Here is a 27,752-nt window from a genome sequence, read left to right as displayed (position 1 = left end):
TGTAATATTTAGAGGCTTCCACATATGTGCAGAAATGTTTTGTGAATTGCACTTTGCACATTTGTAGTTTACACAAATACATACACAAATGTTTAAATGACAGTGACTACCACCTCGTGTCTTTTACATTATAAGGGAAAAGGTAATTCTTTAGAATACATTTTCACTGTGTTCATCTGCATTGTGAGCTGAAACTTCATTCAGAGTTCTGTCTTTGGTTTGCCACAGATCTTAACAGAAGGCAATATATACTCTGGTATTTTTATGTCTGTGTAATTTATACTAAAAGTGGTCACATCACTTAATCTGTATGTTAACAAATCTGGATGTTTTCACTCTCAAAGAGGTTATGTTTGATTTTATATGTTTGCAGGTAAAATTTGCCTCTAGTGTGTGCTGTCTCACCAGTGACCACTCCATAGCATTACTGCACCTTCAAGAAAAAGTCTGCCTAATGCGTGCCCAGAAGCATTTATTTCCTGTTACAGCAGTAAAACTGTGTCCCTTGGAAGATGTCCTGCTTGTTGGTTGTGAAGATGAATCATTATATGTCTGGGAAATCGAAACAGGTAAAGTGGGACTTGGCATAAACTTTGAGATTTTTTTTTTATTATTATTTTCCATTAGTTTTAGTGTTGATATATTCAGAATAATATGATAGTCTAAGGTTTTCCCAGCTCTGACTGTGGTCACTACAACATGAATGTATTGTTCATTCTAACTGAACGTCAGAGTATGAAAACATTGATTTTTTTTTTCAGAATGTTACTGAGAGCAATGGATGTGACATCATGATGTTTTTGATGGTTCTAGATAATTTGCAACTAATTCATTTGTTGAATATGAAGCATAACAAAAAATATAAGATGTGAGTGTGGCCTAACTGAACTGCTTTTGTGCTTGTGGTTGTAGTATACAGGGAAACTGAAAGTAAAATATCCCAGTTTGTGATGGATAGGTGAGTTTTACAGAATATATGATTGGTTGTATACTTCTGCATAATATAAGTGCAGGTATCATTTTCGTGAGGCAATGACGTAGCAAGCATTTTACCTGATGCAACATATGACAGAGACCTTGTTGAATCTGATGTCATTTTTTTTTCTTCAAATACTGCCACGAAGAAAGAACATTTAGATTATTTGGCCATTTTAAATTTCAGTAATACACATCATTACCCAGTCCTGACTACACATAAGACAGGCACACCAAAGAATTTGAAAATCAGCCATAAGTTATCAAACATACCTTACTTGTGTTTTACAGTTTTCCTATATAGTGCAGTACAAAACAGACGTACATAAAAGCATCCATACTGTCGGGGCTTTATTTTATGAATCTTCTATCCAACCCATTAGTACACAGATACAGAGTTACACATAATTATGTGCCTGTAGAATTCCTATGCAAATAGTTTACAAGCATTTAAAATATTTTTGAAGACAGAATATAGTGAGTGCTGGATACTATTAATAAACTAATGCTTTTACTGCTTTGCAGGCCTTCTTATACTATAATTTCCTTTGTCTTACATTAATTTAATTTACTTTACTACATTGTACACTGACGCCCGTTTTAAACAGCTCTAATTCTATAGTTAGTAAACCCATTACACAAAATAATCAACCAGGAGTCATTTTCATTTTGATACTATCAGGACAACACAGGAAATAATACAAAGCTGCCTGTAATTTACATTGCATGTACATGTTTTATCTTTTATAGTTATGGGGCGTTATTGCTTGTGCCCTACTTGATTGTAAATTAAAAAAAAAATAGGATATCCGGCATGGCTTTATAATTGGTGCACAGTAATGTATATCAATACCACATCCAACTGATTTTTGTTTTTTCCTTGAAAGACCTTACCTCAACTGCAATAATTTGCTGTCAAGACGTTATAACTCTTAAACGTTGTCAAATTTAATAATTTTTAGTCTGCAAATTTCCCAAGCTCTGTCAATCTTGTGTATTAGAAAGGATAATTTTGCGTGCCCATCCGCAAGGTATATAATTGGGACAGGCAGTATTCACAGGAGCAAAACTCTTCAGCACTCCCTATGAAGCCCCAATGTGGATAGCTAACTAGTTTGTCAGCAAACGTTTGGTTCATACATTCATAATACATGTACCTGTGTGCATTTGCTATACTGTATTACATTCCACACATGGATAACATGTTTACTTCTCAAAACAGCATGCTTGCTCAGTTTTTGAATTCTCTGTGCTCAGCATAAAACAGGTGATGCTCATTATGAAAAGCTATATAGACCTATAAATCATTAAATAAAAATAATGTTTCTTGTTGCAGATTTAATTGACAGCTATGCTTGTATACATAGATAGATATATCAATAGATACAATATATGTTTAATAGCATAAAAATAGCATTTGGGAGATCAGATGCAGGTTAATAAAGGTGGTACATATTATGAACATTTGTTTTTCTAAATGGTTCTCAAGTACAATTCATCATTTTTCCCCAGGCAGCATTCTAATGTATCCTAATGTGTGGATGTTAAATGCAATGAAATCATCATTAGATATACATGTTACAAAAATCATCTACCAACAGAAAAGCACAACATGCCATGAATGAAAGTGCAATTTTTGGTAAAATCCCAGTAATGTCAGAATCTCAAAAACCTTGTGAAAGATCACATAGCTGCCTTTAAATGTTTACTGACAGGACATGCATACCACTCAACTGTATAAATGTTCACAGAATGTCCAGATTTGTGCTCATATTTTGGTCCAGATTTCATAATATTGTGGTTTTCTGTCATATTAGTGGCAAGTCATTAAAGACTGAAGTTAAAATGTAATGACAGATGTTTCAGTTTCAGACTTCATACCCTTCAGAAAATTCATGCTAATGCACAACCTATTCTATCAAGTTTAAGTTTGTTAAGAGCAATATTAAGAAATTGTCCCTATTTTGGGCCCTTTGACCCACTTTTATTTATGGTTTTGCCCAGATTTCTTGCTCTAAGAGGTTGAGAGGTATGACTCTTTTAAAAGTCCCCAAAAGAATTGCTAAACTCTCAGCATGATTCAGTTTACTGGAATTAGCATTAATGAAACATAAGGAGTCAGATAAAGTTGTGTCAAGCTACTTGAAAGTATTTACTTTTGAAAAGCAAGGATATGTGTGTGTATATATCTATATCTATATTTATATAAATAAATATATATATATATATATATATATATATATATATATATATATATATATATATATATATATATATTTATGTATGTATCTATCTATATATAGCTAAATAGGTAGATATTTATAGATATATGTAAAAGCACTAAACTTTGCACAATTGGAGTGCACTGTAAAGATGATTTCTATGAGTCAGGGAATGCAACTATCCAGTCCAGCAACAGATATTTTGACAAATTGGACAAAAGGCTATAACTCATCCTGCAGGCATGCCTCTCACAGATCAAAATTTTGCAGACTGTCCTTCTGCTTTTGCCCTGTGCCTCCTAGTTATTTTCATTTTCTGATAAATTACTGAGGACTCCTTTGAAGATGCTAGACATTAATACTTTGTGCTTCTTATTTTTCAGAAAATGAATGTTGATGCAAAACTAGTTTCTATATTAATTTAAGTGAATTAGAGTAATATTTAAAAACTGTTCCAGAATTCATCTCCTAATTATTCTTAGCTTTGCCCAGAATTTCTAAACAAAGAAGTTGAGAAGTATGCCCATACTATATTCTGTCATAACGGGGCATCACATTCATGGCAGCCCATGAATGTGCTCTTTGTAGTGTAAGTGAAGGGATAGAGTACAGTGATCCTAATGCTATAAGTTCTGCATTAAAAGCGTTCTGGCTAACACACTCAGAAATTAGATCTTGCAACATAGAGCCATTTCAAATAAAACATGATAAACTTTTGTTATTAAAGGAATAAAGTTTCTGAGTACATTTTGAAGTAGTGTGCATCGACCTGCTTTTTTAAAATGCTACTCTGAAGGTGAGATATGTTTCTAACTATTGTATTGTCCACTGGAATTCTCATTTAAATAAATCTTGTTAGGTCACAACAACGTTGTTGTATTAACTAAACAAGACATTCAATTTTATTTTTATTAAAAAGAAAAGAACAAAATAATTAATTTGGGTGCGAATGAAAAAGAGAAAAAAAGCTGCAGCCTCTTGTGAAAATGTACTAAATCAGTATTAACAGGAAGTAGACGTTTCAAATGGGACTTTTTGAGAAGTTTACTTGGAAGTGCTTATGTTATTAACAACATTGGGAGGATTTTGAGCTGAGAATCCAGGTTAGCTAAGCTGCACCTACAAAAAAATGGTTCCTCTGGCTTCTAATTAATATATCTTTCATAAGCTAAATTGTGAAAGAAGGCTGCTCTGTGAACCCTGAAACAGAGAGGCAGAGATACAATCTTGCAAGCATCTAGTATTCTGACATTTTTTTAACAAAACATGCAAATGAAGTTCTCTGACACATTCTTCAAAGTTTATAATGGATAATGTCCATTTGTTTGCACCTTAAATAATCCGATAGCCTGGTCATTTAGCCGTTTCCGTGCTTGCTGATGAATTTAGTATTTGTAGGAACTGTGGCCTTCATGTTAACTGTCTCTTTTTACTAGGTCAATTTATTTTATCATCTGTAATTACAGCAGTGTCACTACAAAGTCTTGATATTGTATTATAATTCTCTAACCAGGAACTAATGATAGAACTTCTGGGATATGCTAGATACTGCTTGGGAATAAAATGGCTCTTGCATCTTTCTATGGTGGACTGCATACAGTCAATCTATTATTTCTATTGAAAATTTTAGTTCAGTTTTAAAAGGTGGCTGTGACCACTAGGAAAACTGGTACATAATTCAAAACCCTCTAGAATAATTATATTGTGTGCATATATCACATTGTATGCTGCATTAAACAGTTTTTAACTCTTAAAACAACAGTATACCTGAACTTTTAACTACATGTTTGAGATATACATGAATTGGCAGTTACTGTAAGTGTACACTTGTAATAAGTGTAAGAAACATTTAAATACTAAAAACAAATTAAATGGAGTTATCATATGTTATCCAAAGAGAAGTCTGAACACAGAATACTAGGTCTGCTTTAGTTTTGCTATATTTTTTAAATTATTAATTCTAGCTTTACAACATTTTAAGGATACTCAGGAAGCAAATTTTGTTAAATACTGAAATGTGCCCTGATGAATTTTTATTACATTATCGTAAACTATGACGTTCCAAATTATCAAATGCAGTACTATACCCCTAAATGATGCCATTAGCATATACTGCAATATACACAGAAAAATATATGCTATGTCTCAGATAATAAAGTCCTTGTGTTACTTAACATTTAACTAGAATGAAATTTGCAATCTTTAAGTCTTTAAGCTTGTTCAGCATGTCATTATATTCTGCTGCCCTTAGCACTTTTTCTGCATCAGCAGTTTACCAGATAATTGATTATTACTAATAATGAATGATAATCAATTGCAAGATATACAAACATATTTGGCAAACTCAACTCTGAGCATTACTTCACTGCAATAGATTTAAGAAGGCATGCAATGCTTTACCAAGCCAGCTTCTGTACTTAAAACACGTAGACATCCTTTTGCCAGATTAACCTTTCTTAGAAAATTAATTGAATGAAAAATTTCTTGCATTCAGTAAAAGCAAAATGACAAAGCCTTATGACTTTTATCCTGACGGACTTGGATATTGTATTGAGTGGAAAGTGAAAATCTATATTATGTTTTGGAAAGTTCAAAGGAATAAAACATGAGTCAGTGAGCGTGAGCTCTGTCAGCAGGTAAATTGCTATACTCTTTCTATTTTTTGTTGTCCTGAACATTCTCATTTGGGAGTTATTTATTAACTGTATTAAACAGAATACATCATGCAAAGTAATCAGTTCTGACACACATAAGTTGAAGATGTTAGATAAATGCATCTCCTTCCAAATGCCACATCTCAATAAAAGTATAATAGATTTAACTGCTCTGCTTTTAGTTTATTTTGTTTCTTCGTCTGTCTGTGATTTAGCTGTCTGTTTATCTCTCTAGCTATGCATATTTGCTCTTATATGTGTTTTCATAACTGGAATATCCAACAAATCAGAGTTGTGTGAAAAAAAGTTTAAAAATACGGAAAAGTCAAGGAGGATTAGTAAGCAATATACACAGGCAAAGTCAAAACTGTTTACATGTAGTAAGCATTCATAAGTTTTGAAAACATCAACTATTGGCTAAATTAATTGAGTAACAAAGCTCAGATGTGAAGTCTAAAGATTAGTTTCTTATTTGACAAAGTGTACCATATGTGTTGTATTCTGGACATAACACAGAACTGAAAAGGTTGGAATGAGCATGATTTTAACAGACTGGCTTAACTGTGGAATCAGAGTAACACAGTTGAGGTCTTAAATGTATTTAAAAGCGTATTGTTTATTTAACAAAGTCCAGCAGAGACCAGCACAGCTGCTCTCAACAGCAAAGAGCCAAAATGAAAATAGTGTTGAAACCTTTCTTATCAGACCAGAATCTAAATTCTACCTATGCTGTGAAGGACCACTGAGTAACTGCATGAGTGAGTATGCGAGTACTAGATTTTATTATTTATTTATTGTCATTTGTTTACCAGGTTAGTTGACTGAGCCTAAAAAGAAGCTTTTTCACCAGTGGCCTGGGGGAGAAAAGTTTCAGTATAAAGATAAATTTGCAATTAATGATTATACTTGTTGAGAGTTATAAAACAATACACAGTCCTGAAAGATAATAGTACAAAGTATAAAATAAGGATAAAAATGCATACTGTATAATGCTATGCAATACAATTCTAAAACAACAAAGCAGTATGAGGTAATTGTCTTAATATCTTGTACCACTGAGGTGATGGAGTTTAAAATATACTAAATTACAAGGAATAAATAATGAGGAATATATAATATAATGTGAGAAAAATAAAAGTATTCATTGTAGTATATAAACTATTGAAAAACAGTTGAGATAAATGTTGACAGGCTGAGAGTAGGAAAAAGAAGAGGTCAAGTGAGAGAGGTGAAAAAAAAGAAAATAAATCAGGCAAGATAAGTAAAAAAGTACTGGGGGGGTGTAAGTTAGGGACAAGTGAGTGTTTTGGTGAAAGGATGATGAGAATTATCGCTGGTGGAGTATGTAAGGATGTCTTGTGAAAAAAAAAAAAAGATGATCCGAAACAGGAAGGGTGGAGTTGCAAAGAGCAGTATTTTCCCAACTCACCCACTCTGGGTGGGAAGGAAGGGACTTATTTTTGTGATTAGGTAATCCCTCTGTGATGTGTGTTTGCAAGACAGATTGCAGATAAAAATCTGGCATTAGAGAGTAGCACTGAAGCTGAATGACATCACATATTCTGATGCACATGACTGCCATTCTAAAAAACCTCCCACATAATGACAGTGTATATCATACTGGAGGGGGCTCCACTCCACATCTCACCACCTCCTTCCAAAACTACTACTGGGGACATGGGAGGAGAACGTGATAGATGGTCAGCTGAAGGGTACACAATGAAGTGAACTATAAATAACTAATTAAATAAATAAATACATAAAATTAAAAAAGTAAGTATTTGAAAAATCTGTAGGGCATTTCATAGGGTCTATATTATAAAGTCGAATGCTTACCTTTTCGAATACCTAAACGTTGACCCGTCGTCATTGAACCGCATAAGCACCAAACACCCTAAACCATGAAATTCAAAAAGTCGAACTGTCATAATTGTCCCACCCCACCACCCGCTACATACTACCTACACAAACAAACTAAATAAACCACATACATACACTAACCAAAACCCTACTTTTAATCCTAAACTAAACCCTACTTCTAACCCTACACTAAATCTTACATATACCACCATGTATGCACTTAACGTAACCCGCACCCTAACCCTAAGGTCCGTAACTATCGCACACTTACCTTACAGAGCTATACCACAGAAGGCCAACCATGACGATTCGACGTTTCCGCTTGTGTTCTTCTGGACGTTCGATGTTTTTGCAGTTTGATGACAATGGGTTGACTTTTAGGTATTCGATAAGGTAAGCATTCTACTTTACAATATAGACCCCATTTCATATGTATTTTACTTCCTGGATGGTCGCACCAATCAGTTGCTTGCACTTTTTAAAATAACAAATAGTATCACTACAGTGCTATCCAATGGTCAGAAAAGACTCCCCCACATGCTATCATAGATGGATTATAAAGCATCTTTGTTTGGGAGTTCAGTCATTGACTAAGTTTCTGCCCAGGCTATACCTGTACACCAGAGGAGCACTTTCCTAAGGGGGGCGGGGGGTAGCTACTGAAGCAAAGTAGAAATATCTTTTTAAATAGATTTTATGCTATCATCTTCAAGACATCACGTTTTGAAGAAATAATGGAGGTTAAATAGAGTGATATCAAGTGCAGATGAGGAGTTTGGGGTCCAAAGAATGTCATGCCCTGTACGTGTGGATACCCGCACTCAGTGACATATAATAAACCTTAATAGGTGTAAAGGACTTCCCTTGTGCAATAAACCCAAGTGCAACTGCTACTGTTTTTACAGAAGTGATGTCAAGTTCAAGTGACAAGCTAAATGTCCCTTATTTGTTACATAGCAAGTGAAGAAATAATAGTACTCTATTGACAAATAAGATTGAAAGCAGAGAAATAAAACACTGAACACAACTGTTATCACGCCTGGAGTATAAACCAAGAGCAGTAACAGCACCTGAATAAACCACAGCAAAGTACAGTAAAAGAGAAGAACAGCAGAAAGGAAAGGGGGGTAAGGAACTTGCCTATGACCAGGAAAGGCACAGGGATGAAAGGTGCAAGTGAGATAAAGGGAACAGAAACGAGGAAAAATATAAGAGTTTAGAAGGCATCATAAAGTTAGCTAACGACTATAAATAAAAGTAAAGGTAGTTACTAGTGATGTTTGAGAGCAGCAGCAGCTACTCACATGTTGTGTTATGTTCCCACGTTAGGCAAAAATTGCTGGATTTCACATAATTTTAATTTCTAAGGTAGTTTCTAATTTCTTAAGTAGCCTTTAAAAGCAAGTCTTAAAACTTACTAATGCCTAGAAATATGATCTCCAATTCCAGAAAAATGTGCTGGTGTTTAAGATGGTATTCAAGCTCATGTAAAAATTCTCTCCATTTAAGTCAATGTGGCTTTAATAAGATGTTTGGCTAAACAGTAGTCAATGATGAAAGTAAAGTTCGTGCAGTATTACCCTCTAACTAGTGAAACCTGCCTCCCCGAACAAGCAAATTACTCCATGTAGAAAATATTAACGATTAAATAACGGTTCTCTTCACAGACATAAGGGATGAGCAACATTTAGTCAGGATGTTACATTAGTGATTCATGTAGTTACAGGAGGTTAAAGTTTGGATTGTTCACCAAATCAGAGCTTATGAACCTAATTTTGACCAGATGTCTCTGTGTATGCCTGATATCGATGGATATAAGGTACAAATCCAGAATGGCTGCCTGTATCCCCAGATCACTGAACTGGTCTTCCCCTTAGAACTGCAGATCCATCATTTAGTGATACCAGTCTCATATGAGTGTCTATTCAGGCATTTTTCCAAGCTCCATTCCATGTGCATCTTCTTTTCATGCTAGGCATGCTGCGTGGATCTGTGCTGAGGAAGCCCCTGCTGACTTTAGATCTTTTTTTGTGTCTATAGCTCTGTCCTGACATGGGTGCCCATCACCATTCAGGACTATATCCTAACACTATCACCTGCATGGAAGAGATTTCACCTCTCCATATGAAAATACATTACTGCTCAAGGTTGATGCCACTGTACTGGCATCCTGGGATAGAGTAAAAGCATGGGGATATCAAACTGTAACCAACGCTTATAGAAGTGTGTATGTAGTAAGAGGCTTACATATCTTAGAAACACCTGTCTATTTATAGTGCTATGAGTAATTGCCTTTGGATGGTGTCTTCCTCTTTCATTGGCAGTTCCTCCCAAGTGCCAGCATGTATAACTAGCCTGGCTATACTTTCCATAACCAAATCCCTAGCACCCATCAGGTAGATGATATCACTAGCCCCAAATATATCTTACTTCCCTCACTTCTCAATGAGAGGTGAGTGGGAAAAATCATTATTCCCAGTCACTGTTTCTGACATGTGAATAATCTTCTTATCATATGGGTCACTTGGGTTGTAGTCAAATATTTACCCATCTATACCCATGAAGCTGGCGGACCTCTTTAGGCTTTTTGCCATTATCTGCTCTACAAATAATAGGAAAGTCCTTGCATTTCACCCCTCCCCCCCCACACACAGATCTCTGTCAGGGTTGGTACAGGCTAGCTCAGGACTTTATACCCTTTAAGTAAAACCTGTAGTCAAGGCCAAATCAATCATCAATATTGGGATCCAATTTCAAAAGAGGAAGATAGAACTCTGTCTTTCAAGGGAATGGGAATCCTTGACTTTTACTTTCAAGGTGTTTTCCTCCCCAGCTGTGACACTGAGTCCAGAACTATCTTGTCCCCTGCCTCACTGCAAGAGCACGTCTCATTTGGTGATACCTGTTGTGTAGAATGAAGGATCGCTCTAAACAAGAAATGAAAGAGATCTCAGCTGTCCCAGAAATGCTGTGCAGAGCTTCTGTAATTGGATATTACAAAGTCTGTTGCCTTATTTCTCATTTCACAGGCCTTGCAGTATTCTTTTCTAGCTGATTCATTTAAACCTAGCTTTCAGACCCCTATGCCCATAAAGCTGGACTTATTTTATTGACCCCATGATCGAGGTTCATAATAGTATAAGTATCCCTCAGTAAATCCAGCAATTGTGTCACTGGATGCAAGAATTGGTTTCAGCTTCTGAAGCAGTTCATAATGACAGCAGGATGTTTGACAACATTGGGCAGAAAGTCCATGCATCGGCAACTCTGACCTTGAGTTCTCTAATCTTTCAGATGCTCTTGATTACATATGAAGCTAAGCTTTTTAAAGAACTGAAAGAGAATGGAGGTTGTTGACAGTGCTCAGAAGGTGAAACTCTTATAGATTCCTAGGTCCATAGGTGTTTACTAGGTTAACGACCACAAGGGCCTTTTTAAACCTAGACATGCATCCCAAATTTCTGACAAGTTCTGAAAACCTTGATAAGTGTAAGCATGGGCCTGGGAGATGAACCACTTTCAGGTTACCTCTGCCCATTAGAGACACAGGTGCCAAACCAGGGATGAATTTCTGGTTTCCCATCCAATTGTCCAAGTTGCACTTTAATTGGGTTAGGGAGGAACTCTGCTTCACATGGATAGGGAGCCTGTTCCACAGACGGGGTAGTCTCTGGGATACATACCTATCTCTCCAGCACATACTGTTTATATCACAGACAAGGTTTAAGTCTTTAGGATGGGTAATTCTGCTGCTGTTTGTTTTGTGGATATTCAGGAGGTCTATCAGAGTGGGGTCTGATGCCCTGTATGCGAGGCATAAATCTCCCCTTAAAAGCCTGTAGGAGATGAATACGTCGATAAAGCTTTGAGGCGTTCTGCCTTGAGGAACCTCTGTAGACATTCCAGTTGTTGAATATGCCTGGTTTGGTACATACCAAAGGGGGCATTGTACTCAATGATAGGTCTGATGAATGCCGAATACAGTGGAACAATGACTTCCTTGGACTTAGATGCCAAACCTTTGTTTATAAGTTGAGCAACATAAAATGGTTTTCTCACCACTGTAGACACATGATGATCAAAGGCTAGATTACTATCTATGTGTGTCCCTAAGTCCTTGACTACTGGGTCAACTCTTAGGAGTGTGTTATCAATACAATAGCTAGCAGGGGTGGATGACTTCCCTAATGATACTATTATGCATTTCTTGGCATTTATTTATTTATTTATTTAACAATTGTTAACCAGGAAAGTCTGACTTGGAACAAAGCCAATTTTCAGTGGAGGCCTGGGGAACAACAAGTTTTAGTCCATGGCTGTGATACCAGTTGTTTGCCTGTGTCAGCCCCTCCTGGAGAACATTTGTATCAGTATAAGATTCAATGATAGCTCCTAATTTGCAATCATCTGCAAATTTAGTCAGTCAGAGACCACTGACATTGGCCTTGACTTCGGAGAAATATATGTACATGTGTGTGTGAATGACTTGAGATGTACCTCACTGTACTACATGAAAAGAGACATGGAAGAGCTCTCGGACCATGTAGCCCAGGCGGGTATGACCCTAGCCCTGAGCAGCATCCTACCATCAACCAGAATGATGCCACAGTACAAGCAGAAAATGGTTGATTTCAACAACTGGCTAAGTTTTTGTTGTCATTTTAAGGGGATCCAGTATCTGTCTGCCTGGGATGACATGATTGACAGACCTCAATGATTTGCCAGAGATGGCCTGCATCTGTCAACACTGGGCTTCCAGATACTGGCCAAGGCTCTTGCCACCCCTATAGTGCCTTTTTTAGGTGGTATTCCAAAGACCAAATTACCACCGTAACAGCTACAGACAAATGCAATTTGAGGATCATGCTGCTCAACGCTAGAAGTCTAAATCTCAAAATGCACTCGCTCGAAGCACTCCTTCAAAAATGGAGGTTCATAGGTTCATAGATTAGTACTAGGCTAAGTGCCCTTGTGGGCCATTTTAAGCCTAGCCAATTGCTTCATATGAGAATCAAACCCTGCACCTTGTGTCTGTAAGGTAAACACCTTAACCATTATGCCAACCTCCCACATCGACATTTGTGCCATAACAGAGACCTGGTTCAAGGTAGCTAAAGGCACCCCTGCACTACCAGGCTATAACTCATTCCACACCTTTTGGTGCCAGAACCTGGACTGAAGCTCCAAAGGCGGTGGTGTTTCCATTTTCATAAAGGATGCGCACACCTCCAGACTGGTAGCCCAACATAATGCATCAGAGATACTTCAGGTGCAGCTAACATTGGGTAAGACAGCGATTCAGGTTGTAGCATGCTGTAGGTCCCCAAGCATGTCCCAAGACTCACACTCCACGTTCCTAAGCACCCTGGAGAATATTAGGGTCCAACTTAACACTCTCATACTAGGTGACTTCAACTATCCCTCCATTAACTGGGAAAACTACTCATGCACCAATGCACTTGCCCAACGTTTTCTGGAATTTATTAATTCCAATGCCCTGGACCAGCTCGTTCTTACCCCCACTAGAGGTAGCTACATCCTTGACCTGGTCATTACTAACCTGAGCCACTGTTGCTCTACCCAGCAGTCAACTCCTCCCTGGTTAGATCCGGCCACAAACTAATCACCTTGGAAATCCACCCCTCCCCCCCGCAAAGGTAACCAGCATGAAAAAATTCTCCAAAGCTAACTTTGGGCTCCTAAAAACAGAGGTGGGTTAGCATCATGGCACCCGTGCAAATGGAGAATAGTTGCATGACTGCCGAATCATAAACCAATGCACTGTACAAACATGTACACAAATGCATGGATCTTGCCATACCCAATAGAACCAAGACACTCTCATCCCAAAAAAAGGAAGCCAATCTGGTGGCCCCCTGCTATAAACAAACTCTACAACAGAAGGAGGAAACTGATACAGAATACGGTGAAGTCCCAAGACTGGAAAACTCCCTTATCAGCCTCAACAAAAAGTTGAGATCCCTCATCAAATCCTCTAAAGCTAGCTATGAAAACAGAATTGCAGCAGCTAGTAAAGACAACCACAAAGCCTTCCATAGTTATGTAAAGAATCTCCACAGCAATACCCAGATTTGCTCTGAGCTACTGCAGAATGGTACCTCCTATACCAAGCCAACAGATATTGCTAATATAATGGCCGACAGATTCAGTGCCAACCATACCCCCCCCCCACAAAAGACAAGTCACAATACAAGTAGATTGCCAGGCACCCAGTATTACTGCTGCACAGGTTAAAAACAGCACTGCCATGGCCAAGAATACAGCTTCTATGGGATCTGACAATATCCCTGGCTGTGTTCTACATGAACTACAGAGTGAACTGGCACCTCTCCTGTGTGCCCTGTTCAATCACAGCCTCACCTCAGGCTTTTTCCCTACCAAATAGCGCACTGCTACAGTCATCCCTCTCCACAAAGGAGGAACGACTACAGACCCTGGGAACTATCGCCCCATTAGCCTGACAAGTCTGATATGCAAAGCTATGAAACTCATCATCATGGACCTAATAACCAAGGATATAGGGAATCTCCAAATACTGGATCCCACACAGTTTGGTTTTGTGAAGGGTAAATCATGCCTGCTCAACTTAGTCAACTTCTGTGAGTCAGTCAACAGAGCTGCGGATGAAGGAAAGGTGGTTCATTCAGCCTACCTTGATCTCTGGCCAAGGCCTTTGATACCATTCCCCACTCAGGAATCATAGAAAAACTCACTAAGCTAGGCATCAACCCCTATAGCACTAGGTTGGTTGCAAACTGGCTCACAGGTAGAATCCACAGTGTGAAAGTAGCTGACTCCAAGTCAGACTGCTGATCAGTCACAAGTGGAGTCCCTCAGGGTTCGGTCCTGGGTCCTCTCTTGTTTGGTATCTACTTCGCTGAAGTCCAGGCCAACACGAGGGGACACTGGCTGACAAAGTTCGCAGATGATTGCAAGTTAGGAGCTATTATTAACTCCCCAAGTGATGTTGACATTCTGCAGAAAGGCCTCACTGAGACCAGCGACTGGTGTCAGAACCATGGTCTTAAGCTTAATGCCAAAAAATGTGTCGTCATCCCCTTTGGGAAAACCCGGTTTCCATGAATTACCACATTGATGGAAGTCCACTGAACACAGAAGGCATTATAAGAGAACTGGGAACACAGGTTGACAGCAACCTATCTTTTGACCACCACATTGCCACTATGGTCAGAAAGTCCTTCCAGGTGGCACGTCCATTACTAAGGGTTTTGCATTCAGGAAGAAAGAGGTCATTGTCTCCCTCTATTCTTCCATCATTAGGCCAGTCATTGAGTACAATGCCCCATTTGGCATGTACCTCACTAAACACCTATAACAACTGGAGAGGCAACAAAAGTACCTCACAAAGAGGATCCTAGGCCTTAAACATTTGTCCTATATGGACAGACTCAAAAAATTCCAACTATTCTCAGTCTCATATCGCCTACTTAGAGGTGATCTCTGCTTGACTTACAAAGCCATGTCTGACCCAGCTCTGTTAGAAATACTACATCTAAAGAAATCCCAATCCCTCCACACCACACACTGCAGAGACATCAACCTCATTACCACAGTCAGTAGAGCATGCTGGAGGGACAGGTTCATAACCCATAGACTGGCCATGCTATGGAATAGACTTCCCATACATATTAAACAGAGCAGTTCACTGGCCTTCTTCAAGAGAAGTCTTGATGAGTGGATGGGAAATAGAAAATTCACCCCAGGGATCACTCCAGTGGCTTTACTTGACAGAGGCACTGGGAACTAAGGTAATGTGGCATGATGCCAGGGTAATCGTTTGGGCTAGGCTTGTAAAGGCTCCAGGGCCATAAGCCTATAACACACCTATAAAGCTATGAACCTATGAACTCCACTTGTGATTGGCCTCTTTGTAGAAGTGGACTCCCAAATTCTAACTTCCTGGGTCCTCCACAAGCATATGATAACGTACAGCATGCCAGACAGCTGCTGAATCTGACATAAAAGTGAGGGCAGGAGTTAAATAATATTATGCAGTCAAATAAGTGTGATGTCAAGCAGCCCCACAAGTAAGGGCATACTAAACATGTCCTGCTGTATTGTCAGCCTAGCTGATGCCATTTTGCTCTGCTCCATCTTTCCCCCTCCTGTTTCCTGACCTGCCAACAACTACGTCAGTCCAGCTCCATGAAGTAATAATGAGGACACTTAAGGTAGGGACGGCTGGAGCAATACCAAGCAGCTAAAGGCCTACTGGACACATAAACAAATGGGAGAAAAAAAAAGTAAAGCACCTTCTTGCTTCATCAGTACACCTCAGTAAATTTCATTTTAGATGTATCCATTTTCCTTCATTTTTTTCAAGAGAAAATAGAGAATATATCTGACTGATTTTTATTTATTTATTTATTTATTAATTAACCTTTGCAGAGTGGGTAGGTGGGCTGGTCCAATGATTCTTTTCAGACATGACCATGGTGCATAAGAAAAGATATCAGTAAATGGTACATATGAGGCGTAGCACAAAGCAGTCTCGTCATATGATTTCACTAGGTTGCAGAACAGAGACAATCTGGATTATTGCAAATATATAGATCTGCTAGAAGCTTTAGGAGTACATCTGCCATCTAGTGAAGCTGTTATGTTCACGTACATAGCCACGGTTTGCATATTTACATGGAAGATCTTCATATCACATGGCAGAAATAAATCCACTTGTATGTATGAAAATAGCATTTCATATTGTTTGATTGTTACAAATGTTAATGTTTCACAGATAATAGCTAGCCTCAACCATTTTGCAGCATTGTGCATTACTCTCCAGGTATAGTAACCATATATTTTCTCTGTTAATGTAACCTTCTTTTATCTCTAACAAATGCTTATGTTATTATCTGTAACAAATCTGATATGTCTGAATGTGTTAACCAGTGCTATTTTATATTTGTGTAAATCTATGTGCACTATTGTCTATGGTATAGTTGAAAAAAGTCTATGGAACAGTATACGCAGGTCCATAGGTTCATAGATGTGTACTAGGACAACGGCCCTGGAGCCTTTACAAGCCTAGCCCTTTGAAGTGCCCTGGAATCATGCAAACACTTATAAACATATCATAATATATAGTAATTATAATTATTATAATCATGTAAACATATTAAACACTTAATAAGATAAAATACAATAAAATAAACTAAAACAAAAATAAACTATCAAATAATAGGTAGATCTGCCACAGATGGCCTGCTCCTGTCGCTCCTGGGATTCCAGATAAGGCTAAGGCTCTTGTTGCCCCTATAGTGACTTTTTTAGGCAATGTTCAAATAACAAATTCACCACCGTAACAGGAACAGGCAAGCAAAAACTGAGGGTAATGCTACTCAATGCTAGAAGTCTAAATCTCAAAATGCACTCACTCGAGGCACTCCTTAAAATGGAGAGCATCGATATCTATGCAGTGACTGAGACCTGGTTCAAGGCTCCAGAGAGCACCCGTACACTACCACGCTATAACTCATACCATACTTTTCGGCCATGTAACCTGGACCGAAACACCAAAGGTGGAGGTGTGTCCATATTCATTAAGGATATCCACACCTCCAGGCTAGTTGCTCAGCATAATGCATCTGAGGTTATCCAAGTGCAACTAACTCTGGGCAAAACTGCAATCCAAATTGTAGCTTGCTACAGATCCAACACCATGCCCCTGGATTCCTACTTCTCTTTTCTTGATGTAATGGAAAATATTAGGGTTCAACCAAACACCCTAATAATAGGCGACTTCAACTACCCCACCATTAACTGAGAAAACTAGTTGTGTACCAACTCCTTAGCTCAACGCTTTCTGGAATTCATAAACTCTAATGCCCTGGATCAACTTATCCACAACCCCACCAGGGGCAAAAATATCCTAGACCTAGTCATTACCAACATGAGTGACCGGTGTTCCACACCTGAAGTCAACTCCTCGTTGGCCCGATTCAACCATAAGCTAATCCCCCTTGATATCCACAACCTGCCCCCACCCCCATTAAGGAAACCATGGTAAAAAATTTCTCCAAAGCCAACTTCATGCTTCTTAAGACAGAAGTGGTAATCTTCATGACACCCATGCAGATGGACAATACAGTTACAACTGCTGAATCCTACACAAATGCACTCTATAAGCACTTACATGAGTGCATGGATCGTGCTATCCCAAACAGAGCCAAGATGCTATCCTCCAAAAAAGGAAGCCAATCTGGTGGTCCCCTGCCATAAACTAACTGTACAACAGAAGGAAGAAACTGTTGCAAAAGAGAGTAAAATCCCATGAGTGGAGGAGCTCCCTGGTCAGCCTCAGTAAGAAGCTGAGTTCCCTTATAAGATCCTCTAAAGCTAGCTATGAAAACAAAATTGCCACTAATTCTAAGGAAGACCACAAAGCATTCTATAGCTATGTCAATAATCTCGATGGCAACACCCAGATATGCTCTGAGTTACAGCACAAAGGCACAAAAATTACAGAACCAACTGATATTGCCAACATCCTGGCAGATAGGTTCAGTGCTAACTTTACTCCCCCCTCACCCACAGCCTATCTTGACCTTGCCAAGGCTTTCAACACCATCCCCCATTCTGGAATTATAGCTAAACTCACTAAGCTAGGTATAAATCCCTACGTCACAAGATGGGTTGCCAACTGACTCACTGACAGAACCCACACTGTAAAAGTAGCAGACTCCAAATCTGACCTCAAAGCAGTGACAAGTGGAGTACCACAGGGTTCCATCCTGGGGCCTCTCCTGTTTTGTATCTACTTCTCTGAAGTACAGGCTAATACAGAAGGCCTCTGGCTAATGAAGTTCGCAGATAACTGCAAACTAGGAGCCATAGTCAAGTCCCCAAATGATGTGGACATCCTACAGAAGGGCCTCGCTGAGACCGATGCCTGGTGTCAGAGCCATGGCCTCAAGCTCAATGCCAAAAAGTGCAGTGTCATCCCCTTTGGTAAAAACTCTGTACCCATGAACTACCACATAGGCAGCAATCTACTTAACACTGAATGTGTGATAAGAGACCTTGGGACCCAGGTGGACAGTAGTCTCTCCTTTCATAGTCACATTGCCACAGTAGTCAGAATGTCCTTCTACATGGCACACCTCATCATAAAAAGGTTCTCATCCAGGAAAAAAGAGGTCATTGTTCCTTTCTACACGACACTCATTAAACCCATTATAGAGTACAATGTCCCTTTTGGAATGAACCTCACAAGACATCTGCAGTAGCTGGAAAGGCCACAGAAGTACCTCACAAAGAGGATTACTGGCCTCAAACAAATGCCCTACACTGACCGCCTCAAAAAAACTCCAGCGTTTCGCCTACTCCAAGGTGATCTCTGCCTAACATATAAAGCTATGTCAAACCCAGAGCTGTTGGACATGCTACACCTAAAGAAATCCCAATCCCTCCGAGCTACACTTTCTAGGGACATAAACCTTGTCACCACAATAAACAGGACATGCTGGAGGGATAGATTCCTATCCCAGAGTCTTCCCATACTCTGGGACAGGCTACCCATCTATGTCAAGCAAAGTTCTTCATTAGCACTCTTCAAGAAAAATATTGATGAGTGGATGGGAAATAGGAAATACACCCCAGGGATCACATCTGTGTCTCTGCTCGACAGTGGCACAGGAAAATAACTTTCTTGGGTGGCGTAAGCCAGGGAACCTTGTTGGCTAGGCTTACGTAGGTCCTTGGGCCGATAGCCTAGAACCTGCCTATGAACCTATGAATCATTCTTCCATCAAATGCCCATCATTGCTTAGCTTATTGAATGTTCTCCAGGAAGGGCTGACACAGACAAATAACTGATGTCAGAGCCATGGACTAAAACTAAATGCCAAGAAATTCAGAATAGTATCCTTTGGGAAGTTGCCCACCCCTTGGAACTATCATATCAACAACACACCCGTATGTGTTGACAGAGCAGTCAGGGACTTGGGGACACATATGGACAATAATCCAGCCTTTGACCACCATGTGCCCATGGTTGTGAGGAAACCATTCTATGTTGTGCCACTTATAAACAAAGGTCTGGCATCTAGGTCCAATTAAAGTGTAACTGGGACATATGGATGAGGAAATTCACCTCTGGTTTGATACCTGTGTCTCTAATGGATACAGGCAGTTGTAAATGGTACCCTTATTTCTCCTCCTGAATCAGAGGTTCAAAAGTCAGATGCTGTCATCTTTCCAGCACCCTGACATAGACTGCCCCCAGAAGACCAAAGAATGTACTTCTTCTGTTTCTGGAACACACTGTACCCTCCCACATTTTGTAAATGGAGACTGACACATCAACCTGTCAATCCAGAGATATTGCACTCACCTTCCATTTAACACTGAAAAAGGTACATTAGCCATCTTCTTCTTCTTTTGGCTTTTCCCGGTTAGGGGTCACCACAGCAGATCACCTGTCTGCTCATGATTGGCAGTGAAGTTTTTCGGTGTCGAGTTGCCAGCCTGGCACCCAACCTTCCACAGAAGGCACACACATGCACGCAGTCACACCTAGGGCAAATTTTAGAGTGTACAATCCACCTACAGCATGTCTTTAGGATGTGGGAGGAAACTGGAGCACTCAGAGGAAACCCACGCGACCACAGGGAGGACATGCAGACTCCACACAGAAGGCACCCCAGCCGAGGATTGAACCAGAGAACCCCTTGCTGTGAGGTGACAGCGCTAACCACTGCACCACCGTGGCCACCCAAAAAGTACATTAGCCATAACATATCAATATCAAGCAATTTAAATGTTTCCACCTGGATCTCAACTACTCCCACAGCCTCTCCACTGCTGAGGTGATAAATCATCACACTGACGTCTTAAACAGAAATGGACCCAGTCTCACTAAAATACCATAAATAGTAAAATTGTTCATACAAAAATAAATACTTCCCACCTCAGTATAAAACACTAAGTCTCTTTTTTTCAAATAACACTGTGCAATCTTTCTTCTGCAAACCTAATAATCACTTTGATATCACATACTGTCTCCAAGTTTAAAACAATTGTAACTGTAACAAAACACATTCAGAATTATTAGACTATAGCTTGTTTTAGAAAACTAATAAGGCAATATCTGCCCTATGTAGTATAAAGATATGTGGGATGCTGTAATGACACTGGTAATACCAACAGCACTCCCACTATGTCATCTTATACACAGACACGTAAGCCACACACAGACACACATGCACACAGACACACATGCATGGGCATATTTGGTGGTTCCAAAGAATACAAAGAATACAATCAAAAAGCCTTACATTAGGTGCACTTGCATATTTGAAGGTTCTGAGGACTAGAATCATAAAAAAGAAAAAAAAATCCTCTCTCCAAGATGTGGTTAAAAATAAATAAATAATAAAAAAAAATATATATATATATATAACAGGTGGCTTCCTACATTTATACTACACACACAAATTATTTAAGCCCTGACCATAAAAACAGTGTGATCGTGCTGTAATATCCCAACATTAACAACGGCTAATTGTGCCTTCTAACACACTGTGTCACAGGCACTCGCCTGTTTTGCCCCACTCTTGTGCCTGTACTTGAAGAAAGAAGCTCAATAAAACCAAAGACTTGATTGCCATATTGCACTGAGTTCTTCTGACCACGCAAAACTTGAAGTATCACCATCACTATGAGCAATGGGTCAGAAGATGCCTTGTATGCAAGGCACAGGTCACCTGTTAGCAGGCTGTATGAGATTGAGTGCAGTGACAGAGCTATGAGGCTGTCCATGTTGGACATGTTGATTAAGCCTTGCATCCTTTTTGCAAGGTATCTTTGTGGACATTCAGTATGATGCACATGTAAAGTATGCACATATAATATATGCCAAAAGGGGAACTACAGTCTTTGTTTTGTCAGATGAGAGCTAAGTAGAGACCTCCCTGGACCTGGACACAATCCTCTTGTTTATGAGTTTTGCAGGCCCCCATGACAAAGTAAATAATACCTGAAGTATTATAGTTGTGCCAACTTTGGCACTATAAGAGTTATCACTTACAAAAATAAATTTACCAGTGTGAACATACCGCACTTAAACATGCCCACATATTTAATATAGGCACCAAAATCTTGTTTCTTAACACTTTCAAACATATTTTTAATATTGCCACCCTCTTTAAATGTAAAATTAGACATTGAACCAATTTTATCTACAATACCTTCTTGACTCTGAAATATATTAATTTGCTTAATTATAATATTGTAAATGTGGACATTGTCAAAATCAAATGGTAGGCATATAGCATGCTAATATGAATTGCCTTTCTGAATATTACTGAATGTGATGAGTTCCTTTTAAATTGGAGCAAAGGAATCAAGTCTTTTTCTACGCACTTCACTAATAACATCTTCTGATAATTGGGGTAACCCCTATCTAAAAATTAATTCTTCATAATAATAATTTTATTAAGAAAAACTTGCTTGTCAGACAGCAGCCTAGATAGTCTGATGCCTATTGCCTCATGTTTGTCTTGTTCTAATTTTATATAGGTAAAATTAAAAACAAGCTTCAGGATAGAATTTATCAACAACTTTATTGCATTAAGAGGAAAAATTACACTAATGCCTTAGCTAAACATGCTAGACAATGTCAAAGTTTTAATTAATGAATGTTCTTTGCGATGCAAAAAGCAGTAAGGAACGTGAGAGGTGGTCATTGGGACAATAATTTGTTTAACAGGAAATTACATTGGCAACTTTTACTTGAGCCAGATACCCCCGGCATCAATGATTTCATTTCTATTACTAGCTTTTTAAAATATAAACAGAATTATGTAAAATGATTTTTATTGGTGGAAATTCTCCTTTGATTTCATGTGGTGTTATTTAAATGTTTATTTCATGTTATTTATTTAGCTCCTATTGAGTCTGTGGCTTACGCTTAACTTTATTTATTGGATTTTTCTCATCTTTACAGATAAGAGGTGTGGTGTTTCTTTGGATTTGTGTTGGATATTTTGAATTTTTAGACTGGAATAACAGGTTTTGTGAGAACCCTTCATAAACATTTCATCATTCCTTTACGAAAAGTGATAGTCAAAGATGAAAAGAAATAAATGCATTGTATTCCATGAAATTTCCAGCCTTATGTAGATCTATGTGGTGGAGAGACTAAAGTAAGTTGGCCAGTGAGAAGTAAGAAGAGATTAAGTAACTATGAAAATCCTTGCCTGGTGTTCTTCTTTGATTGGAAGATAGAAAATAACTGCACTAACGGTTAGTATCATAGTTATAGCTGTTGTATACAATGTAGAGGTCGCCTGCATGAAGAAAAGTAAGAATCCAGACGCTAAGAGGTTCAGCCATAAATAATACTAACAGATCATATTTATGCTTATTCACAGTCCATGAAGGCCACCAGTTCTGGTCTTTGGGATTGTTTAATGTTTTCCATTAGGATCAAACCAGCTTAAATATCATTGGAACTAGATCAGCCTAAACCAACCCCCACTTCTTCTGGACCTAGTAATCTGGACAACAATGCTTGGAGTTTGTTTTTTTTTTTTTTTCAATGTAATGTGCGGACAGAACCATCATTATGAGATTTTTACAGTAAGACAAATATTTTAGAGACAGGAGAGGGTGTGGTATGCTTGAAGTATCTGTAATATCACTGAGATGTTACAGAGGTCCCTGGACATTTGATATGAAAGATTTTGTATAACTCTGAATTCTGTCTATTTGGCCCATGTTTTTCCTCCTTAGTCAGTTCCCTAATAACCTAGAAAACTTCTACTATGAACCATTGACTTCTTACACAGACCAACGACTGGTGTCTTAGTCACAGTCTCAAACCTGAATACAAAGAAATGCAACATAATTCCCTTCAGTAAAAACAATGTCCTTTCACACTATCAAACTAAAGATAATACCCTATGTACCTACGAATTGTAAAAAAGCTGAGATCACAAGTAGATTTCAACCTTAACTTTGACCACCATGTGTCTATTGTAGCAGGGAAGGCTTTCTACGTAGCACACTTGATTAGCAAAGGCATCACCTCTAGAGGAAAGGAGGTTATAACTCCTCTATTTTCATCACTAATCAGACTCATAATTGAATATAATGCCCCTTTCAGCATGTACCGTACAAAGCACATGCAGCAATTGGAGAGACCTCAGAGATTTTTAACTAAGAAGATCAAGGGAATCCAGCACATGCCTTACACAGACCAATTAAAGTCTCTGTCACTATACTCAATATCATATAGACTTCTTAGGGGAAACTTATGCCTGGCTTACAGAAGCAATCTCTGACCCAAACTTAATAAATTTGCTGCACATCCATAAATTGAACTGGACTAGAGCTACCCATTCCAGGGACCTAAATATGGCTTGCAACTTGAATAGGATGTGCTGGAGGGACAGATTTACCTCCCAGCAACTGCTGTATCTTTGGAATAGGCTGACAAATCATGTGACACAGAGCACCTTTATATCACTTTTCAAAAGGAAACTGGACAAGTGGATGGGGCACCGTAAATTCTTACCTGGGATAGCACCAACAGCCCTCCTAGACATGGGCAGTTATTAATAAAAACAATCCTGGTATTGATTAGAGTATCTGTGGTAATACAGTGGGATGAAATGACTAGGCTTGAAAGGACCTCATGGTTGATAGCATAGTAACCACCTATGAACCTATGAAGGTCAGCATGCAAAAAGGATGAAAAAAAAGTCTCCACCCCACCCCAGACAACCCAGAACTTCTATATACTAACTCCATGTTCACACCAACTTGAACAGAGAAATCTCTCCACATCAGCAATAAATTCCTGTAATAAACTGCATTCGGTGATATGCAGTTCGTTGTTTTCTTTTGTTTTTTGTTTTTTTTTGTTTTATGTGCTACTCAGGCTTAAGCAATTTCATCTTAAACATGTGGAGCCACTAAATGGTCAAGGGTTGGAATAGGCTGACTTCATAAAATCTGGTTTATATGTGTGCACCACTAATTGTTTGGTACTAAGATGATAGTATTCATAATAAGTTCCATTGACCTCAGCAGGTTTCTGAGTACAGGATACATTTAATTACATAAAATTAGTTCCATCTTGTGCTTATTTCCTTTGTCTGATTTGTAAGCCAACTACTTTCCTGGAACATTCACCCTTATTTGTATCACTGCCTTTTTCCGATGCAACAAAGCGATTCTCTTTCTTGCTGAATTATACTTAATATATGCTCATGCTTCTGACTTGCCAGATTTTCACAGCATGCCCAGATTTTTGCCTTATATTTTTAGTCTGTTCCTCATAATTTTTTGGCTTTCTAGCAAATGATTGACAAATCATTGAGGATGGAAATCTAAAAAGAATGACAGGCAATTGAGTTTCCAATTTCGTACCCTTCAGAAAATTCATGAAATTGTATTAACTTTCTAAGTTTATAAGAGCAATATTTAAAAACTGTCCCTATTTTAGGGCTTTTGCTCCCCCCCAATATTTATGGCTTTCTCCAGATTTCTTGCTCTAAGAGGTTGAAAGATACGTACATGCTTAATTAAAGAACATTTCTTAAACATTTTTTTATCCCGTCTTCTGACATTCATAAAGGCCTGATCAGTACTGATTTTTCCTGCCTCCTGAACCCCATGCATCCTATCCACTACTATAATCTTTGTAGCATTTCAGAATGCTTTTATTTCCAGCTTGAGAAATTGCAACCAAATCTTAGTACACACAACTGTGCATTTAAACAACTTGTGAAGACAATGCCTGTATTTCCTGATTTCTTTCACTCGCCTTGTTACAGAAATGTCAGCTTTTACCTTTGTGGGAAAACATTTTAAGTTAGCCTCCAAAAGAAGATGAGAGTATAAGCTGATGAAAACAATTGCCTACTTGTGAGCTAACCCTAACTCTAATACTCGCCCTAATCATAAATCTGGTCCTAACCATAATCCTGATCATAACACAGGCACTATGCAGATAACATAGTTTCAGCTTTTTTTTTTTTGTTTTGTTTTGCTTACCATTGCACTGTTTGCAGTTGAGTTTGTACAGTATTTGGTCTGCATTTTACAATATCTAGCATTTCAGGTAAGTTCTGTCAGTCTTTTATAACTGCAGTGGTGATGCTGCTGTAGCGTTGTCGCCTCACAGTAAGACGTTGTCCTGTTCGATTCTTAGCTAGAGTGTCTTCTATGTGGAGACATGCGTGAATGGGCGTACCTTCGTTGAAGGTTGCATGTCCGGGCCGGCAACTCGGCATGTAAAAATCTACTGCCAATCATTAGCGGACCGGAGTTCCACTGTGGCGACCCCTAACCGGGAAAAGCTGAAAGACACAAACAAACTGTTGTCTTTTATAAGGCACTTTTTTTTTTGCATTTAGTGTGGTGTACTGTAATGTGTGTGTTAGTGTTGTCCTACTGCATAGTATATTAATCACTTTAATGAACTAGAGCCTTTTCCCTTAAGCCTCTAATGTAAATAAACACAATTAAGAATAACACATTAATTAACATAAATTAACTAACTAACTAACAACTTGACTAAATATGACTATTCAACTCTAGAATCTGCAATACAGTATGCACCCCCATAGAAAACATATTCCCTTATGTAGTTGGTAATGTTATCTAGAAAAAGAATGGTTCTGAAATAAATGATTTACGGCAGAAGTGTGGGCATATCAAAAGCAAGTAAAGAAGAAGACATGTTAATGGTTTCCATGCACTGGTATTTATGATGAAGAAGAGAAGATGCATGCATGGAAGAGGAAGTCTATAACAGAAAGTGAAATATAGACTGATGGAGAGTTTGAAATGTGTATGTATTTAAACCTGCACAGGGATATGGATCTAATGCATAAATTAAATTTTAATTTCTGCTCTGTTAACATCTGAATTCATGTGAAAAAAATATTTCAAAGGCAGGAGCTATATCAATCGATCAAGGCTAAGAAATAAAAAGGCAGTGCTGCATACATGATGAAAGGAAAGGAAAGGGTAATGCATTGATAAAACATGTCAGGTGTCTTTTATTTTATTTTTCAATTCATTTTGAATAGTGCATTATTGACTATAACACTTCCTGTACCATAAAACGATATTACATAGGCAGATGTCATTTTAAATGTAATATAGCCAGTCAGCAGAATTTATATCGCGTAATTCTTATTTGCAAACAAACGAGCAGATTCTGGTTATGAGTTATAGTGCTGAAATTAACCTTTACTGTACAAGATATAGGAAGATACTACATATTGAAATAGAGAGTCTTTACCAAGCCTGAAAAGATAAGGCAGGTAAAGCATGCAGTCATTGTAGGAATATATGTACTGGGAAACTGAGATAGCAAAATTACTGGAAAGTTTGGATTAAGTCTTCTTTTCTGAACAGACATGCACTTTCTGTGCTGATTTTGTTTTTTGTTTTTGTTTTTTTCTTCCGCAGTCTGTTACAGACACTGGCAGTCTGACACTGTTTTTGAATGTTACAATCCCCAGATTGCAAATATACCTATACTTTTAATCCACAACATATAAACTATACATACATACGTATATATATATATATATATATATATATATATATATATATATATGTATAGCTATAGATATAGATATCTATATCTATATTTATATAAAACACACATATATGGTTGTAGCTGACAAAAGCAAACACTTTTTACTACTTTAGAAAAAAAAATTAAATGCTTATGTGAATGAACGTTCTGTTAAATAGAGTTGCTGTCAGGAGCCTTTTGTATTGCATCATATTGCAGTGGGTTAAGGTAATTTGCCCTTACTTGTGGTTGTGTGATCTTGGCGTTAATAAGAATCCCAATCCATGTTAGGCAGAGCCCCTCACTAACTCTATTCAAGAGAAATCTTGACAAGTGGATGGGAGATCGTAGGTTTACCCCGGGGGTCATCTCTGTGTCACTACTAGACAGAGGCACAGTAAACTAAACCCTAAAAGGGCGTAGTATTCTCATCCTAAGGGGTGGTGAAAGCCACACACACTC

At 38.3% G+C, this 27,752-nt stretch overlaps 1 protein-coding gene across 1 annotated transcript in view; it reads left to right on the top strand.

Annotated features, from left to right (window-relative positions):
- Window positions 1-27,752, top strand: part of WDR72 (WD repeat domain 72) — a 2,139,079-nt gene that overhangs the window by 765,889 nt on the left and 1,345,438 nt on the right. The window contains exon 13 of the mRNA XM_044078940.1: window positions 374-569. Coding sequence (XP_043934875.1) covers window positions 374-569 — 196 coding nt within the window. The remainder of the gene's footprint in view (window positions 1-373; window positions 570-27,752) is intronic.

This window comes from Protopterus annectens, chromosome 7.part1 (genome assembly GCF_019279795.1).
Source record: "Protopterus annectens isolate FY-2018-M chromosome 7.part1, PAN1.0, whole genome shotgun sequence".
NCBI classification, from domain to species: Eukaryota; Metazoa; Chordata; order Ceratodontiformes; family Protopteridae; genus Protopterus; species Protopterus annectens.
The sequence above is the reverse complement of the archived record's forward strand: the minus strand, read 5'-3'. Positions and strand labels throughout refer to the sequence as shown.